Below are 19,984 nucleotides of genomic sequence, written 5' to 3'. Positions count from 1 at the left end.
ACTCTCGTGTTATGGGAGTAGACCATGACTGTGAATAGGACGTTAAACTGATAGAATCAAACCATTTTTTTAAAACCAATTGCCAGGTCCCTGTGAAACTGAGCAGATTAGGATTTAACACTGAGACTTAAAAATACATGTATGTAAAAAATCCTAAACTTTTGTTTGTCCTGTACTTCTGTTCCTGTTTATAGCGCTCAGCATGAAGAGAGTGGGACGACTGGTTCGCTTGTTATCAGTATAATGTGACTGGGTAGGATGTGTTGATTTGGAAAATGCTTCAGTGAGATAGCACTATAAAAAAAGACCAGATTTCCCCTATTACAAAATCACAACGCGAACATAGTGCAGTCTCCCTAAACATGAACGACCACGGAATTTCAGGCTATCGATAGTGAAGATGTACCATCTTTGTTATTAGCAAAGAAAACTACAGCATTGATAATACAAAAGAACTTTTCACGGCGGGCAAATGTTGTGTTCACACGATAATAACCGTAAACTCTGGTCAATATAATTCGGTCGGAGAATAAATATTTAACTTAATCTTGTATCGAAGGCCCTAGTTAGCAATATTTATGTCTGAATGTCCTGGTATATAGGTTTCTGACGTAGGCTAGACAGGTAAAACAGAAAAGTAACTACACGAAATCACGCACACTTAGATGGAAGATAAGTTAAAATATGAACACTTGACGATGAACTATTTAAAAATACTATGATCACATACCCTAAATGTGTCGGCAATGTTTTTACCCATTGCCCAGAGTCGACACCTTCCTGTTAATGTCTTTGCCAATTGCTACTGTCGGTACCCCTATGTCTATTGCCCATGCCAGTACCTCTTTGTCCATTGCCCTTGGCTCTACCTTCTTGCCCATTGCCCTTGTCTCTACCTTCTTGCCCATTGACCTTTTTTGTTATTGCCCAGAGTCGGTACCTTTTTTGTTATTGCCCAGAGTCGGTACCTTTTTTGTTATTGCCCAGAGTCGGTACTTTTTTTGTTATTGCCCAGAGTCGGTACTTTTTGTTATTGCCCAGAGTCGGTACTTTTTCTTATTGCCCAGAGTCGGTACTTTTTGTTATTGCCCAGAGTCGGTACTTTTTTGTTATTGCCCAGAGTCGGTACTTTTTGTTATTGCCCAGAGTCGATACCTTTTTTGTTATTGCCCAGAGTCGGTACCTTTTTGTTATTGCCCAGAGTCGGTACTTTTTTGTTATTGCCCAGAGTCGGTACCTTTTTTTTGTTATTGCCCAGAGTCGGTACCTTTTTGTTATTGCCCAGAGTCGGTACTTTTTTGTTATTGCCCAGAGTCGGTACCTTTTTTGTTATTGCCCAGAGTCGGTACCTTTTTTGTTATTGCCCAGAGTCGGTACCTTTTTTGTTATTGCCCAGAGTCGGTACTTTTTTGTTATTGCCCAGAGTCGGTACCTTTTTGTTATTGCCCAGAGTCGGTACTTTTTTGTTATTGCCCAGAGTCGATACCTTTTTTGTTATTGCCCAGAGTCGGTACCTTTTTTTGTTATTGCCCAGAGTCGGTACTTTTTTGTTATTGCCCAGAGTCGGTACTTTTTTTGTTATTGCCCAGAGTCGGTACTTCTTTGTTATTGCCCAGAAACGGTACTTTTTTTGTTATTGCCCAGAGTTGGTACCTTTTTTGTTATTGCCCAGAGTCGGTACCTTTTTTTGTTATTGCCCAGAGTCGGTACTTTTTTGTTATTGCCCAGAGTCGGTACTTTTTTGTTATTGCCCAGAGTCGGTACTTTTTTGTTATTGCCCAGAGTCGGTACTTTTTTGTTATTGCCCAGAGTCGGTACTTTTTTTTGTTATTGCCCAGAGTCGGTACCTTTTTTGTTATTGCCCAGAGTCGGTACCTTTTTTGTTATTGCCCAGAGTCGGTACTTTGTTGTTATTGCCCAGAGTCGGTACTTTTTTTGTTATTGCCCAGAGTCGGTACTTTTTTTTGTTATTGCCCAGAGTCGGTACCTTTTTTGTTATTGCCCAGAAACGGTACTTTTTTTGTTATTGCCCAGAGTCGGTACTTTGTTGTTATTGCCCAGAGTCGGTACTTTGTTGTTATTGCCCAGAGTCGGTACTTTGTTGTTATTGCCCAGAGTCGGTGTACCTTTTTTGTTATTGCCCAGAGTCGGTACATTTTTTGTTATTGCCCAGAGTCGGTACTTTTTTTGTTATTGCCCAGAGTCGGTACCTTTTTTGTTATTGCCCAGAGTCGGTACTTTTTTGTTATTGCCCAGAGTCGGTACTTTTTTTTTATTGCCCAGAGTCGGTACTTTTTTTGTTATTGCCCAGAGTCGGTACCTTTTTTGTTATTGCCCAGAGTCGGTACCTTTTTTTGTTATTGCCCAGAGTCGGTACCTTTTTTGTTATTGCCCAGAGTCGGTACCTTTTTTGTTATTGCCCAGAGTCGGTACTTTTTTGTTATTGCCCAGAGTCGGTACTTTTTTGTTATTGCCCAGAGTCGGTACTTTTTTGTTATTGCCCAGAGTCGGTACCTTTTTTGTTATTGCCCAGAGTCGGTACTTTTTTTGTTATTGCCCAGAGTCGGTACTTTTTTGTTATTGCCCAGAGTCGGTACCTTTTTGTTATTGCCCAGAGTCGGTACCTTTTTTGTTATTGCCCAGAGTCGGTACTTTTTTGTTATTGCCCAAAGTCGGTACTTTTTTTGTTATTGCCCAGAGTCGATACCTTTTGCCTATTGCCCAGAGTCGATACCTTCTTGCCCATTACTAATGTCGGTACCTTCTTTCCCATTGTCTAGAGTTGGTTCCCCATTGCTTATTGTCCATGTCGACACATGTTTGCTTATTGTCTAGAATCGATACCCTCTTACACTTTTGGTCCCTCTCCATTGCTATTCCCTTTGCACTCCTTTCCATTGGCGATGCCCCCTATCCCCGTTTCCCCGTCGGTGCCACTTTAATTGTATCCCATATTTAACCGGATCAGATAGCCTTTATTCGAAACATCAAATTTTCATGCCAATGGTGATAATACATTCTAGACAAGATCGATTTTGTAGCGGACTCCATTATTTTGACGATATTTTTCTTTGAATCAATACATTCCAATGTGTCTCCCTGAATACACAGGAACTATATCTTGAGGCTCAATATGACGTGTGTAAATCGTTCCTGGAATGCAGCTATGATCAAAACACCACAAGTGATTCAGCATCAATCGTGGTCATGTATAGCGATTCGAACGCACCCTAGTGTCAATGCGTGGTGAAATGACACGCGCCATTATACTCAGTAGCGACACATGTCAAAAGATGATTTGCATTTCTCAATGATATAAGCGGCAAATTTGGGAAATGATTCGATCTTCTGTGGGTGGATTTTGTCTGTTTTTGTAGCTGCCCAAGCAGAAATAATGACTACATGAATTTGTGACACTTGTTTAAAACATGACGTCATGATAATGATAAGTAGCGATAAAACTAGCTAATGACGAATTGTCATGACCAGACGAGGTTGCATGGAGAGGGACGAACTAAATGAATACCGAACTTTACGTCCAGGAGAGCTAGTGGGGTTACCCAAATTAAATTTAAATTACATTAGGGCATTTCTTTCCAGAATCAACCCGAAAAAACTCTTTACCTCATGAGCATGTTTTATACGTTGAGTATAAAGCATTCTAAAGAGAATGTTAAATATGATTATTTGGTTGACTGCACTGTATAATGTGACCGGGTGGGGTGTGTTGCTTGGTGTCTTCGGCGGCATGCTTCAGTGATATAGCACTATAAAAAGGGCAACAGTTCCACTATATACAAGAAAACACAACAAGAATATACCGCAGTCTCCTAAAACAAGCATCTCGCCATTAATACACGATTAACAGTGCATTCAAAGGCGGATGTCCTACCTTGTAGAGAGAAATAGGTCTATAGAGTCAAACGCTTGTGGCAGAATCTGAAGAGAGGTGAATGATTGACATTGTTGTCATCGTCCGGAGGTTGAAAGTTTTTGGGAAATAATTCGTTGTGCTTCCACAAGTTGTTTCCAATAGGCTAGGGGTTAGGCTTCAATGATCGTTATTTGTAACGATATGTTCAAGGTCATGCATGTATACATATGTTCAAGGTCATGCATGTATACATAGTATCAATGAAGAACTCCCAGGTACTTTTGCCAATCAATTTCTATTCTCTATATATACATTCTACACAGGGGGTGATCCAACTTCTGTGGATTTCGTCTATGTGTGTATGAAATGGTCTATAAATTAAAACCCTCCTGACACAAACTTAAAAATGATTATATTGATAAATATGTCAAACACTTTATTTACCAACAATATATTTTCGTTGGATGTGTCAATTAAGGAAATATTCTCTTGTTTAATGGTGCCACTAATGTACGCCAATAATTATTTGTAATCTAGATTTATGTGCCGTGACAAATGTGGAGTAAAACAAACTACAAAATGGCGTGTATTCCTTCACAAATTACTCACAGATTTGACACCATTTCATAAACCGTCAATTTGAAATGTTGTGACAGCGGTGCTAAATCCCATACTTTGATTGAAGACGAGATATTTTTCACACATTTCGACAAGATTAAAATCTATAACATGTTATGCTAGTAGCTAAATATTTTACACCTTTACAAACTTCTCACCACACTCGAGGCGTTAGACAATTTGTAAATTAAAATGTGGTGATAGTAGTGCCCCACGAGGTCCGGTGTGGTCAGCCGTGTGACGAGTTGAAGTCCTGATAATACACATAAACACCCTATTAGTCCGCTTACACCCGAGATGTATTGTATATACCCAGTAATAGCCGGATTAAATTTGATCGCCGACCCGGCAATTAGCCTCGACCAAAAGCTCATGTGTTCCTTATAACCAATTCGTTAACGCAAGTTTCAAAATACGTCAAATCACGCGTTCTTTTTTACAAACGGAAACCACACATGTAGGACGACAAATTTAGATGGTTATAAGCACTTGCATTTTCTGTTCGTAAATACGGAATAGATATGTGTTTGCTCACCTCTTGAAATAAATTAGTTGTAACTTCAAATTTTATTTGCATGCTTTATTTATTTATTTATTTATTTATTTATTTATTTTTCTTTATCATATAAGAAATACAAAATTTCATTGTTTACCAATGACGGAACATCAGGCACAAGTTAACAATTTCTGTTATTTAATTTGTTTATATATAGTATAAGACCTGAAGGTTTGATCATGAGCCACAATGTGGTCACGGCTGACTGATCAGGGCTATGTAAATATTAGACAAAGCTGGTGGGATAATACTATTGTTGTTGGACTAGTAGGAGACGAAATGCACAGCTCAGATTTCCGAGCTCAGAACTAACCGCTGACGTACGTCGCGAGTCGCTAATTAATATATCTACAGGTACTTCATACAAGCGTGACATGCGTTAATTTGAGTAGAGCGTGTCAACGGCGCTTTAATGTGCCAGAGAGGGAGGAATACTCAAGTACCCGACATCTCGGGAGTTTAATGTCACTAAGTGCCCGACACCCCGGGATTTTAGCCCGTCACTAAGTGCCTGACACCCCGGGATCTATTGCTAATACCCTACACTAATACTGGAGGAATTACCTACATATCTACTTACATTTTCCAATATTTACGTACAAACATATTGGATTTAAATTTAAAATGTGTGATGTGGGATAAACTTGAATGTTAACACAACAAATGTGCGTGTAGACTAGTGAGGGATTCTCAAACAAACGGAGATCGATGCTACTTTGATGTGATATTCTTTACAGTACGGGATATATTTACATACTTATTACTTATATACTGGTGGTTAGTTTTGAAATCGAAACCTGATATTGGATTTTTCACCATACATGTATATTTCAGACAGACAAGTCTATGGAATAATTTCGGTAGGTATAGGTCAATATTGATAACGTGTGTTACTATATATAGTACATGTACTCAACTTCAGATATTAATTTCAAATCGAAACCTAATATCAGGATTTTCTCTACTCTATATACATTATTATGTAATTTCAACAATCAATTGAAGCATATGAATGTCGAGTGACACTCGATATGCAGAGGTATTTTTAATGTTCTTATCTTACAAATTAAAGGACATGTTCATTTACTATTTCATACGGCTAAATACACCCACAAAAATACCTCATAACAATGTCATGCTCATCCTTTCACGAATGGTGTTAATCTGAAATTTAAACATGATATTGGATCTGACCTGTGTATAGTCAGTAAAATTTATAGCAATAAAATCATATCCTAGAACCACTATGTTTCATGTTTTCTTGTATTTAGAAAATAAGGAATAATCTACTCATATGTATACCTTGAATCAGTTTGAAAAGAACATTTCATGCTATATGTGTTAATATGTAATTAGATGCAATGAAGAGAAATTAGTTGGAAAGAGTAACAATGATAATAATGAAATATCACTTTTATGTATTTGTATATGACAAATACAAATATACCTGTGCATGTATAATACAAAAAGATAATTCAAAATACAAATCAGCATTTTTTGAATATTTTCTTGAATCTTCCCTCGAAATGGATAAAGACCTAGACACGATTATATACATGAAGATCTTTTATTGATTTTTTTTTTCTTTCCAGCCAAACGCACATGCATTGATGAAACAGATATTGGCCTACAAGTGTACTAGAGTGACCGTTAGTGGACATATGTGTACTATTTAGTACCGGGTAAGTACCAACTCCAGCACGTGGAATGTTAATTGGACTAATGGATAGTCCATGTTTATCAATTATAAGACACACTGACCACTGACCACTATATCTCCGGCCATGCTGACATCAACTCTCTTGGATTGGCAGGCATAGTCTAATTTCTTATTCTTGGACATGTGTCCGTCCATCGTAGACAACTAAATATTAATTAATTAATTGATTAATTGTTATCATCTTTAATACGATATCTTCCTTGTGTTCTTGTTGTAGGGAGGAGGTCATCTGTCGTTTTAAGTCAACGTTTGATTTTATATTCAGTCAGTTTTCAATGGAATCGAACCATGGATTTTTCGTGTATTCTCTGAAGGGAGTGAACTATCTTTCCAGACTTCTTTCATCACTTTTAAAGTCTAAGACTAAACACCAAAATTAAGTTAAAAACATATACAACCGATGAAAAGATCTTTATTTGTGAGATGAAGATAAGAAACTACTGTATTTTCAAGAATATACATGTGTATGTACAAATTGTGTTGTTCACGTACTCGTAATCGCAATATAATCGATTTCAGATTTCAAATTAACACCACTTTAGTATATAGTTATCAGGGCTAAAGTGAGTCACCCGAGTTATTACAAGATTCTGAAGTCACTACTTATGTGACATATAACGTGTACACATGATAGATTTTACGATGTTTTCTGTGGTTGATGTATATATATAATTACCTACCCGCGTTTACATGGCAATAAAACCCAATGATCCGATGATATAGATAATTGAAGCACATCTTTTCCTACCCAGGCTTTATACCTTGTTGTATAGTGGACTATTTCTGTAAGATGTTGGTAGTTATTTAAATCCACCAGTCTCCAATAATCCATATATTTAGCTATGAATTGTTTAACAAAAGGCCTAATGGTTCTGATATGTTTCTGGGTTACGGTTATTACCGTAACATATCGCATGCTAAACACATTTTTGTATTTCCATTCATGATTTAAGCTGGATTTTTTTTGCCAAATCTAGTAACGACATTGTTACGTTTGATATCGAAAACTAATTCCGCTTCTTCCTGGTGACAACATTCGAAATATTGTTTTTAAAATGATTGCTCAAATACCCAGCATTATGTACATATAGATGTATGTGCTACCATCCACAGTATTACTGCGGTATATTCATGTTGTGTCTTCTTGTATAGTGGTACTGTTGCCCTGTTTATAGTGCTATATCACTGAAGCATGCCGCCGAGGACACCAAGCAACACACCCCACCAGTTCACAATATACTGACAATGTGCAAACCAGTCGTCCCACTCCCTCTATGCTGAGCGCTAAGCAGGAGCAGAAACTACCACTTTTATAGACTTTGGTGTGTCTCGGCCAGGGGACAGAACCAAGAGCCTTCCTTACAGGGGCGAAAGCTCAACTCAAGGCCAAAAGTGAGGCGGTGCCAAGGGAGGCATTAGGAAAGATAAAGTCAGTTAGGAAGAAGAGAAAAGATAAGATCCTAAATTTAGTCGCCTTTTACGATCATGCAATAGGGGCAGCAGGTACAATTCTAACACCCTTCCTAAACAAGATTTATTTAAAAATATGTCATAAGAATTAGGAACATTCTCAGACATATTGGAACGTTGTGGAAGGGGTTCATCTCCTAGCAAAGTCATTTGTCAGGTAAAGGCCTATTGGGCCGCTGTTTAATATTTTTTTGAATACCGAGATCATCACACACCGTTTTCCGATTTACGCCTATTTCAGACATTATACAGCATTTTACTTGTGTTAATTTAGTTTTCACGTCTAGGCTCTTGTTGTGGAGTCAAGATTCACTCTGACCAGAAAACTTGTAAACATATGAAATATTATACATCGCTATATTTACAGCTTTCAATAGACCTGATGTACTTTCTTATCCTGGTAAAAACTATTAGTCGGTTACGCCTCGTGACGTCGGGTAATAACAAATTCCGGAATCATCACGAAGTCATCATATATATTTACTCGCCTTTTGTCATTTGAGAATCCGTCTATGAAAAACGTACGGAATGAACTTGCCTCTATATATGGCGCATGTATACTACTGTTAAAAATATAATTACACGATGACAAGAATTTTTCAAAGTATTTTCCCCATACTTTGAAAAAATCTTGTCCGACTGAGTTCGTCAGACTGGTTTTACAAGGGGTTTAATGGCATTTAAACCACTTTAAAAGCAGTCTGACGAACTCAGTTCGTCATATTTCTTCTTTGCATACTTCAGAGTCATCTGCCCCTGCAGGTAGGCATTAAATGTAACGCATTTTTTCGCAAGAAAATATTACGTCGTTTTCTGAAAAATGACGTTTTGCTGGTTAACATATGACCACACAATCAATACCTACACGCAAAGGCAGACAACTCTGTAATATGCAAATGCGGAATGGCATAAGAGCTATGTGATGGTATAGGTTCGTCATAAAGAGGAAACTGATAAATAACGTTCGATAAAACGAAGTTAATGATGGAATTCGACATTCGTACGGATAAGGTACCGGCCAGATTTCGTAATAACGGGATGACTGACAGAACTCGCTATATCGATGTTACATTATTTTAATTCGGTATAATTGCACTTTTAAAGTCAAACCTGTGCGACTTGGCTCGATTGTGATCGCGATAATGGAATAATCAATGGTCAGAGTTCGACAAAACGAAGTTAGTGATGGAGAATCTTTATTACAAAAATCATCGAACATTGAACTCTGTCATTCCATCCTCTGACCTTTTTTTCCCACTTTCCCACCGTTTTTCAGTCTTTCCATTATGGAGAAGTATTAGAGCGACTTCCCGCCTTTGTTTCTGTACCCATTGACCCTCGTTCTGACTTAGCTTGCATTTGCAGGTTGCTATAGACATACTTCCGACCTGTTTCACCCCGGAAGTTGCTTTTGCATGAGAACTAACCAGAATACCGGGAAATCATGTGCCTTTTGTTCAGGGGCAGATTCGGGCCAAGTAGTTTAGGCTTTGTACATGTGCAATTAATTACAAAGCAAATTTTAAAGTTTTGTTTAATTGAAAAAAAGTTTGAAGGGTTGAGTTGGTTAATGTAACTTAATGGTTGTACATAACGCATCGATTTAATCATTTAGACCAAGACGAGCCCTTCTGGCAGCGGGTAGGGAGTTTTTTAAGTTTATTTTATAAGATTCGTAAAAGGCTGAAATATTTAAAGGCCCACTACCTTTCCGAAACAAAAACATGAAAGTTTCATGTAAAGAATAACGTGTCCAATGATACCACAGTTGCATATCCAAGTGTTTACATGACCTTGACCTTCATGTCCACGTGTTACACGTCCTTGACCTTCACCTAATCTGTCTATTTCTTTGAAGAAACGTTAAGTTAAACATTCCCGTATTAAAGCCACAATCTGCTGCTTTTCTAGTGTATAATGCATATTTCGGGATATGTTTCGTTTGGACGTTAAAGGTCATATGTCCGTAAAAGTCAAACTTCGTGTCTAATAGTTTGTACTTTACATCTGGCGAAGCCAGTGATGTGAAACTTGTGGTAGTGCTAAGGTCAATTTCCGATAAAGGTCGAAGCCATTTTTTAGGGTGAAAACAAGCAACGTTTTAATTAGCCAAGTCCATGGCTCGGTGAAGGTCGAAGGTCTTTTTGTATATGTTATTTATAACACAAGGGCAAGCTAGTGATGAATGCAAAATAGCAAAATTGTCTACTCAACGAAGGTGTTCCAGTATATACCATATTCTGATAAGTGGCTGATGTTGATAACGCTCTGAAACAAGACAGAAAACGATGACGTTTTACTCCGTCAGTACTGATCTACCTGAGTTACTTCCCTTTGTTTCACTCCGTCAGTACTGATATTCTGATATAACAGAGTTACTTCCCTTTGTTTCACTCCGTCAGTACTGATATTCTGATATAACAGAGTTACCTCCCTTTGTTTCACTCCGTCAGTACTGATATTCTGATATAACAGAGTTACTTCCCTTTGATTCATTCTGTTAGTTACCTCCCTTTGTTTCACTCCGTCAGTACTGATCTACCAGAGTTACTCCCCTTTGTTTCATTCTGTTAGTAGTGTACAAAGAGTGAAACGGAGTGAAGTGGTATGACTAGGAGACTCCATCATGTATTGGTCGAATGTCCTCTCTGTTTTGTTACTATACAAAACGACATTATTTCGCAATCAGAAAATCAACCGATCTCAAAATTTAGTTTGTGGTCGTGCCAGCTATCTATGATATAATTAACACCCCTCTTCTCCGCATAAAAACGATTTCCGCTACACTTGCGAAGCCTGGCGGTCCTTGCCATTTGCCGATGTGTTATATAATAACACGATGCGCGAGTGACGTATTCTTTGTCTGTTCTCTTATTTCTCGCTAGTATAATTGAATGTTTTGGTAAATTTGTGGGATTCTTTCGGCTGATGATCAAGTTCTCCACGTATATCAACTCAGCCATAGTGTACTGTTACTTATACGTGTATAAATACGGAAGCTTATTCTTATACACTGAAACTCCTCGCGCAAGGCACGTGAGGTATGTGTTGACACGTGCAGACGTCTCAAGTTTTTCGACTTTAGATCTTAAGGATCTTCAGAATATCTCGGACAGACCATGATTCGAATCTGGAACCATCCGAACATTAGACGGGTGCTCTACCAATTGAGCCCCTCGACCATTACAATATTCTCTGCCTCTTAAGTCTTCGACCAGTGGACTCATTACAAAACCCAAGTACGGCTTGACTTTTGCGGTTTCAACAAAATACGCGAAATTTGATGACGGGCGAAAATAAGTTGCTTTGCAGGATGCATTACATGTATAGTTGAATGTACATGCGCGTCACCTTTTGAAAAAGTTCCAAATTGCTTGACACAAATAATAACAATTCGACAACTTGTACGGCGTTATATAATATACACACATCAAAACAAATAGACCCAGATTATTGCATTTCATCAACGTAAAAAAAACACCCCAAAGTTATCCTCGTCTGTTTCAAACGCTTAATTGATGTTGACTGTGGACGAACAGGTACATCTGAGTTGGCTAAACGCTTAATGATAATGAACTTAGATGTGTATAGTAAACGTTGATGTGACGCTGATTACCTATCAGCGCTGCCAGAATTCGGCAAACATACATTTTTTCATAAAGAAAAATTTTTCATTAACGAAGTAGATGGTGGTTTTGGCAGGTGTTTGGAGAAACAGTTTTGCAGTTAGAAATGCATATTGCATCGCATGTTTATAAACAATATTGCAAAACGGCTAAGACCAAAGAATAGAAAGCCAGAGAGCGTGTGTTCAGAGATATTTTTTTCTAGACCTGTTTTTTTTTGTCGACAGGAATGAGAGAAAGTATAGTTTATGCTATTGTCAGACCTATTCTACCGTTCTATCGGTTTTTTTTAATATATGTGCCTTATGCCGATGGACAGACAAGTCTGCTGTAAATCAAAGTTTATCTAGTGCTGTCAAAAGGTGGTATAGCCGAATTTCTCCAACCTAGACGGCGGAGTGTCGAAATGTTCTAGTATGGTGTGAAGGAGAAAGGAAAATTGGACTTCATTATGACGTCATCATACCGGCACGCTAACGCACGCCATGCATTTGATATGCAAGAATGCCCAAATGTCTGTTACACACCAATGCATGTAGAAAGGTATTATTTTGCTGCTCTGCAGCATCCTCAATACCCCAGGGGTTATAATCACTGACGTTATATAATGAATGACCGCAATATTGTCATCAAAATGGATGCTGGAAAAAGTCGGGCGTAATACATGTATATATAATACGGTCACCATTACACAGTGAAAGCGGCTCGTGCAGGGGTAGCTACCTGTATATTTATGCTGAAATATTACTGATTTTGTATTCTTATTGATACGCACATACTAGACAAACATTTGACTTTAATGTGTTTTAAAATTTACTGCCAGCTTTTCTAACTGAAACATATTGAGCTATCAAACACATGAGGATGGGGCTCTATTATTATCTGATTCTATCTATAACATCTTAATGTATGTTACATCCTTTGTCACTTCCACGTCAGACAAGTGTACGCGGGCTCATTTGCTAACAGATGTGCTTTTTCTCAGGATCAGTATTTTTGAAAAAATATTAACATAATATCAAAAATATTTATCTTATCAGGATTATTTGCTGGGATGTGAGTATTTATTAGTAAGCCAAGTTTCTGGAATGTGGTTGTGAATTTATCCCATAAAACGGTTGATCTAACATGATTTAATTTGAATGGCGTAAAAATGAGCAAATTAAGTTAGAGAATACAGTTTTGTGATGCAGTTTAGTCTAAATATTATAGTTGAATGCCTCCAATGAGCAAGTCACAATCGTATATATACACACAAATAACAAGATGACCGACCTCTCATAATAACATACAGAGGTAACAGAGCTGATAGAAGAGAAATAGAGAAATCAGATAAAATACATGCTATATTTTAAAGAGAGAAAGAGGGTGAGGCAATTTGCAATTGTAATAAGAAAATGCAGTGATTTTTATTTTCACACGTGTTAATCTCGATCCTTTTCAATGTAGAAATCTGCCTATAATCTGTTTGACGGAGGCTGAAGTGTTTTATGACCGTATCGAAGTTTCTTACTTGTTAAATTTCTTGTGTTCAGTGAAGTTTGATAAGTTCGTTTGTCATAATGTGATTGTCAGAAGCAGAAGTTAATTTAACATACACTGCGTATTTTGTCGATGAATCGTCTTCTCAACTTTCCGGAACAGGTATTTTGACATTTTCTCAGCCGTAACCCCAGACTAAAATTTATAATTTCTGTATCCACGGCGAGTATATTATAATTTGTAATAAACAAGAATTGTATTTTTAAACCAACATTTTTGGGTAATGAAATTGCACCTGGGCTAACAGAAAATAATGTATTTATCATTTTATTAAGCAAAACAACGAAATCTGTTTATGTGTATGTACCTTTTATAAACAAACAAACATTATCCATAATATCGTAATAAGTACACTACACGTTAAACAGCAGCTACTAATTCTATACGAACATTATGACTACATGATGTTGTACCTATACTTCTCTGGCAGTTTGTTATAATTGCGCGTGCATTGCGCGAGGGTTATATATATATATATATATGTATATATATATATGTAGGATGTATGTATAATGTACATAGGATGTATGTATATAAGATGTAGAATGAAGTACAGAGACGAGAGCCGTCTGTTCTCTAAGTTACTCCAGTATTTGATGTGTATTGCGCATCACTTTCAATACCCCCACGGTGTGTAATCTAGAAGCCTAATAACGGTCCGCCAGCTGTCAATTCACCGCGAGCACGAAAGTGCGGGCAAATGGGGACATGAACGTAGTATAACAGAGAAATATTTGATCTACCAGAGTTCTTTCATTTCTTTTCACTTTGTCAATACTAACGGACAGTCACAACATTTCTGATTAATTTCCGGCAATCTTCGGAAATATATTTACGAAGAATGCCGGAATTCTCCGAGATGATCCGATTGTCTTGATGAAGTGAAACGAAGGGAAGTAGCTCTGGTATATCATAATCAACTGAGGGATGTCTGTGAAGCTTTTCTTGACTTCTGTTTTATTTGCAACCCCAATATTGCATATTTTATACCTGTACCTTATCATTTAAGGCACCACATTGTGACCGGGTTTATTTTCATTTATTGTTCGTTGTCAATTCGTAAATTGAATGTTAACTGTACGATTTTATACCATCGATTGAATATATCAGCTGGTGAGCTATTTGCAGAAAAAAGGACAGTTACATTGGAGAATAATTGTATTATTAATAAGATAGTGTAATGACTTTAAAAACACCAGAAGCTGAATGATTTCCATGCCGATATTTTATCTGCTAAATCGTTAATAATGCTAGTAAAGTTAGATAAAAATAAATGCATGCATCATGTAACATGCTAAATATGAATTTTGATAAATAGGAAATGTCCACGTACTGGTGAACGAATTGCAAGATATGTCGGTAACTCTTTATAATTCTATAACGTATGTGATGCTGCATGAAGAATAAAAGAAAAAAATCAGCAAATAAATCTTCAAAATTATTTTAAAGATTTCTGTTATTAAAGGAAACTTCAGTATTTAATATTTAACAATTTAATTAAGATAAGTAAGTTTTGTTACATGCTTGTAAGAAACAATTACAAACACATATATACAGTATAAACATTTAAGTTTGCTATAATGATAGCATTGTAAGAAACAATCAGTATTTCTAATGATATTCTTATATTGTAGAATCCGACATATTCATGTTGATGTGGCGAATTAGCAGCGGTAATAGTTACACAGCGTGCGCCGTTACAGAATAGATAGACTAGATTGAGGAGAGCGGCTTGTCCTTCATAATGACTGGGAGGCCGAGCTATAGCACTAACCACACAATGGACGGGACGCCGGGATACAGTGGCTGGGATAGATGTAACATAGAAGTTCTCTGCTATTAATCAACGCCTAGTTCCATTGACTCCGACATCCCTATCATTTCTGAGGAATTCACCATCTTGCCAAACTCCGCCGAACCTCTCGACAGTCTGCTTTGGGAGCGCGAGCACACAGCACGCGCAATAGATATGCATTGCACGTGAGCTATATATTAATGGGCAATATAACATATGATTCCTTTATTACCGTTTTCGAATTTCAAAGGGTTTTGTGAATAGAGCAATATGTAAGTGGATGTGGTGAGTGGTATCAAATGAGAGAAACTTCTCGATCATGCTGAATCTTAGTCTACAGAATTCTAAAGTGAACCATACCGAAATATATACGACGATAAGCTCTGGTGATTAACATTTGTGTAATACGTCATCCAGAATGATGGATTTCGATACAATGAAATCCGATATTTTGAAGGACACGTTCGACTTAATAGACGACATCAAATCAGGACGGGATTTAGATTTTAGAAAAATGAAGTTATTTTCGAAACCTATCGACTCTTTCTTCTCATCGTCATCGTCGTCATCATCATCGTATGACCCACGACGACGAAATAGTAACCAAAGGGTGAATGATTTAAAACATCGATTCTCGTCAATTCCGTCATTTTCAACTTTCAAGAGGACGACTACATCGACGGACTCGGATGGAGACGGTGACACGTTTAAACGGACAAATGTGAAACGTTCAGAATCTACATATTCTACCGGAAGTTACGAAACGACAGATTCAAATGAGACACTGTCGGAAATGTCAGATTCTTCATTTTCACCCGGAAGTTCAAAAAGTCGCTTAAGTGGCCATGCTAGAACGAATTCCTCTTCTTCTGATAGTTCAAAGGTCGCAGAACTGTCAAAGAAATTAGAGGAAAACTTCTTAAAAGACGAAAGGCATTCGATGCCTCATGAAATGTATTCAAAGTGTGATCGGACGCTAAATGACCTTGACCGTCCAAGGTCAGTTCCTCTTCATAACGGAAATCCAAATATTTCTAAAAATTGGAAAGATAGTGATTCAAATTTCAAATGTTTCCCTAGTAAGGTCATGAACTCACGTGACCTCGGAACTTACTCCCAAGGCAGACACATTTCGAACGGATATGATTCTAATTCCCGGAGTACCGTAACAGGAAGCGGAAGTAGACTGAACTCAATGAGTAGTTTTGATTTCCCGTCTCTCTCTGATCGAATGAATGAATTTGATGGCGAGTCAAACTCATCACTTCTTCCGACGTCACCTCTGAGTCCAAGGTCACCGATTGACCTTAGCTCACCAAACCTTCCAAATCCCCCTAGTTACGAGTTGTCAAGGAACATTTGCAAATCTGATCCGGGGGGACTTCCGGCCACAAATTCACTAAAACAGGATCGGGAAGCCTGGGAGGAACGGACAAATCGTATACAGGACGCTCTCAAATGGCTCCGGTCCGAACTGGTGAGTATGATTGTGAAATGAAGGGTGCTCATATGGGGTCAAATAAGTTTGCATTAATAGGCATTGGACATTCATGAATGTTAAACCTAAATTCACACGACACAATATTATAAACACTTATGAACAAATACAGTTTTGTTCATATTGATGTACAAACCTGATACAACATTAAACAAAGTGGTGTACGTCCAAATTAATTATCATAATATTTACATTTGGATTTCTTATACATTGAATTTCCGTCATAGCATCCAGTGGACGAATCGGTCCAAAACTTCGATATACATAACTATACGCATCTAGGGGGACTAACATATATGACATATTAGACTGATCTCTTTAGTACTTTCTGAGGAAAAATGGTAACAAACTCAATTATAGAATTCAATATTAATATGGTCGTACATCAGATGTCGTAACTGTGCTTAGAGCGAGAGATGTTCAGGAAATCATACCACTTTACATTACCACATGGTACCCCCTCCCACCACCACCACCAATTATTCCCTCGACTCATCCCATCCCCCATTATACCTCCGAAGTTACTATATACATTATAACAAATGGAGAAGAAGCAGGATAATTATGTTATAACAACCAACTCTCCGGATCCTATATCGTCTCTGTTTCCCATGGGACACATTTATCGGAAAACATGGAAAGAGCAGAGCCAATTTAATTTACAGAAATGACTCATTTTAACTCCATGTTCCGTGTTTGAGTCCCGGAATCAGGCCCTTCCGTGTCCCAGGCTCGGTTATAACCGAAAGGCGAACCTATTATCAGTCAATCATCTGGACCGATCTGTAGCAGCTGGGAGGTCAATATTACCAGGTCACAATTTAATCTGCTCGACGGTTTTATTGTATCCGTAAATCGATTTAAGACAAAATGTGCACATTTGCACAATGATATAATTTGATTTTCATTTCTTCTAAAATTGAATGTGGTTTAAAATGTAATCTTGGCAAACACGCATTCCTGAATTATCACATGACATGCTCATTTCTATGCCAACTCGTAACTGTCGAATGCTGTCAAAAGCAATTAATCAAATAATTTTATATGTTGATGAAAAGCAATTGTTATAAAATGATTAACTGTAATCGTATCCAGATATAGAAGTCCACAAAAGCAATGGCAGATGGACTTATATAACCCAGGTTTGGTTATCCTCGCCCGATACAAGTTTATTGTAGACCCAATATTTCTCTGTATTAGGTCACTAACAAAAATTATAACTAATGCTATTTTGTTCAGATTAATTTGACCCCCTGTTCATTTCCGAGGTGTAAAACGATTCGTAAATGTGACGTAATTAGCAGAAAATCATTATTTGTGCTTATCAAGGAGTTAATTTGTTGATAGATTTTCAATTAATTAGATAATGGTTATGAACCTTGCTTAAGCATTGAGGATTATCAACATTGCATTTATTCATTTACTAACGAAATATAATGCGTATATTTCATTTATGTATGTTAAATGCTTATCTCGACCAATAATCGCTGTTTAGATATACCGTTTATATCTATAAGATATAATGACACAGGAATTAGTTTCGAATTCCCAACTGTTACCTTCGATCATATGTAATTTGATGTCAGGACTCCGTGCATGCCATATAATCAAATAATTAGCGAAAAAAATACGAAACTACGCTAGTGGTAGAAAATACGAAAATACGGTACATTCCAGTAACATCAATTACTGATTTGTGCCAAATTAATCCTGGGGTGGCCATCATTCCTGGCGTTCCTGATTCATTTAGTCAGTTACATTGTTAATTTTGTGGTTCCTGATGCGCGTGCCAATAAATATCTCGGTGAAATAAAAACGAAAATTCGCAGTAAACATAAATCTATATTCATAACATCGAACATGGACGACAGAACGTGAAATGTTCTACTGGTTCCCGTCTCTTGAATTTTTGATAATAAAGGGAATCTTTCTCCAGTTTCTAATACATATTGTACAAGCGATATTCTTAATACCAGAAGTTTCTCCGAGTATGCTTAAAAGATATTTTAACAATCGCAACATCTCGCAGAAATTTTGATATATTTCCGATGATTGCCCGGAATTTTTTTCGATATGTGATATAGCAACGGTATCATTGGTAACCATGGTAACCCAGAAAGAGATAATTGTTGTCGAAAGTTGTAAGAATAACAGTAGAAGTGATAATTTTATCATGAATTTCAGCAGATATTTATTGGTGAAGAAAACATCACTGAGTGAAAACATCATCCTCGATAGCTACCCCTTGAATGTCGAGGATCGATCAACACATGCTATTACCAAACGGACTACTTTCCTTTGTTGTCTGCTCTAGTAAATATTATTGTTAAACTCCCGGAAGTTTATATAGAGAACCAGCTAGAATGCACACTTGTATAGTGTAAATACTCTCGCCAATCGTCAATATAACATCAACCACATTACTGAGATATGAGTTGTTTTTATCACCGACACATCGTCTTGAGTCAACAAACTTTGACATCAGTAGTAGCTGGCATTTTCTTGTGGTTTACTGTCATTGCCATGGATACGGACTGAGATAGAACTTGAAAGCGCGCGTGCCCTCTATTAAATTCTCGTTCATATTGTGTTAGCGTGACTTTGTGATGGCGATTATCTTTAGAGATAACAGTTACTCTCAAATTGTTTATATTGTCGAGTCGTTATTTATTGTCGAGAACATTATTGTTGCTTATATTGCCGAGTATGTTCTTCTGTTATTTGTATACTGTTAGACAATTAATTGGGCTTAAGACAGTGGTAGATCTAGAGAACTATCTAGAGGGCTTCCGTGAGAAAAAGAAATGAAGAAAATGACGAAAATCCATTATTTTTTAAAGGAACTTCTGATGATAGCCGAGTTTCCTGAAGCACAATACACCCTTTCTGGATCTGCCACTGAAGGACAATAAAGGAAACAACATTTTACCTTCTTTGTACAAAACATTCGTTAATTAGCATTATTTTGTCCATATTTTGCAGTTTCGGTGATAATATCAGTCATAGTTTTGAACATGTAACGATTGCAATGAAACAAATAGATGACCTCAAAAACAAAACTGATCCATTTCTGAATTCTATAAGCTATTTATACGACAAAAATCTATCGCTCTAGGTATTGATTCAGAACATAATTCCGTCGATTTTGGGACAAAAGTGAGAAACGGAAGTACACCTGACACTCTAAAAGCCGGACCGGGCGCGGATTGTTTATTTACAGAAGCCGATATCTTAATGGAGCCGGGTGTTATATCACAACAGTGCTATATTTAGATTAACGTCGTG

General features: G+C 37.3%; 1 protein-coding gene across 3 annotated transcripts in view; it reads left to right on the top strand.

Moving 5' to 3' along the window:
- The window catches only part of LOC138309442 (uncharacterized), a 35,111-nt gene that overhangs the window by 3,796 nt on the left and 11,331 nt on the right, over positions 1–19,984 (top strand). For 2 of the 3 annotated variants that reach the window (XM_069250638.1, XM_069250639.1), the window contains exons 2-3: positions 6,641–6,730; positions 15,041–16,678. In XM_069250638.1, coding sequence (XP_069106739.1) covers positions 15,620–16,678 — 1,059 coding nt within the window. In that variant the 5' untranslated portion in view covers positions 6,641–6,730; positions 15,041–15,619. Of the gene's footprint in view, positions 1–5,379; positions 5,909–6,640; positions 6,731–15,040; positions 16,679–19,984 lie in introns of those variants that run through there. The other variant, XM_069250637.1, reaches the window with a different exon arrangement.

Source organism: Argopecten irradians, chromosome 15 (assembly GCF_041381155.1).
Source record: "Argopecten irradians isolate NY chromosome 15, Ai_NY, whole genome shotgun sequence".
Classification (NCBI taxonomy): Eukaryota; Metazoa; Mollusca; class Bivalvia; order Pectinida; family Pectinidae; genus Argopecten; species Argopecten irradians.
The sequence above is the reverse complement of the archived record's forward strand: the minus strand, read 5'-3'. Positions and strand labels throughout refer to the sequence as shown.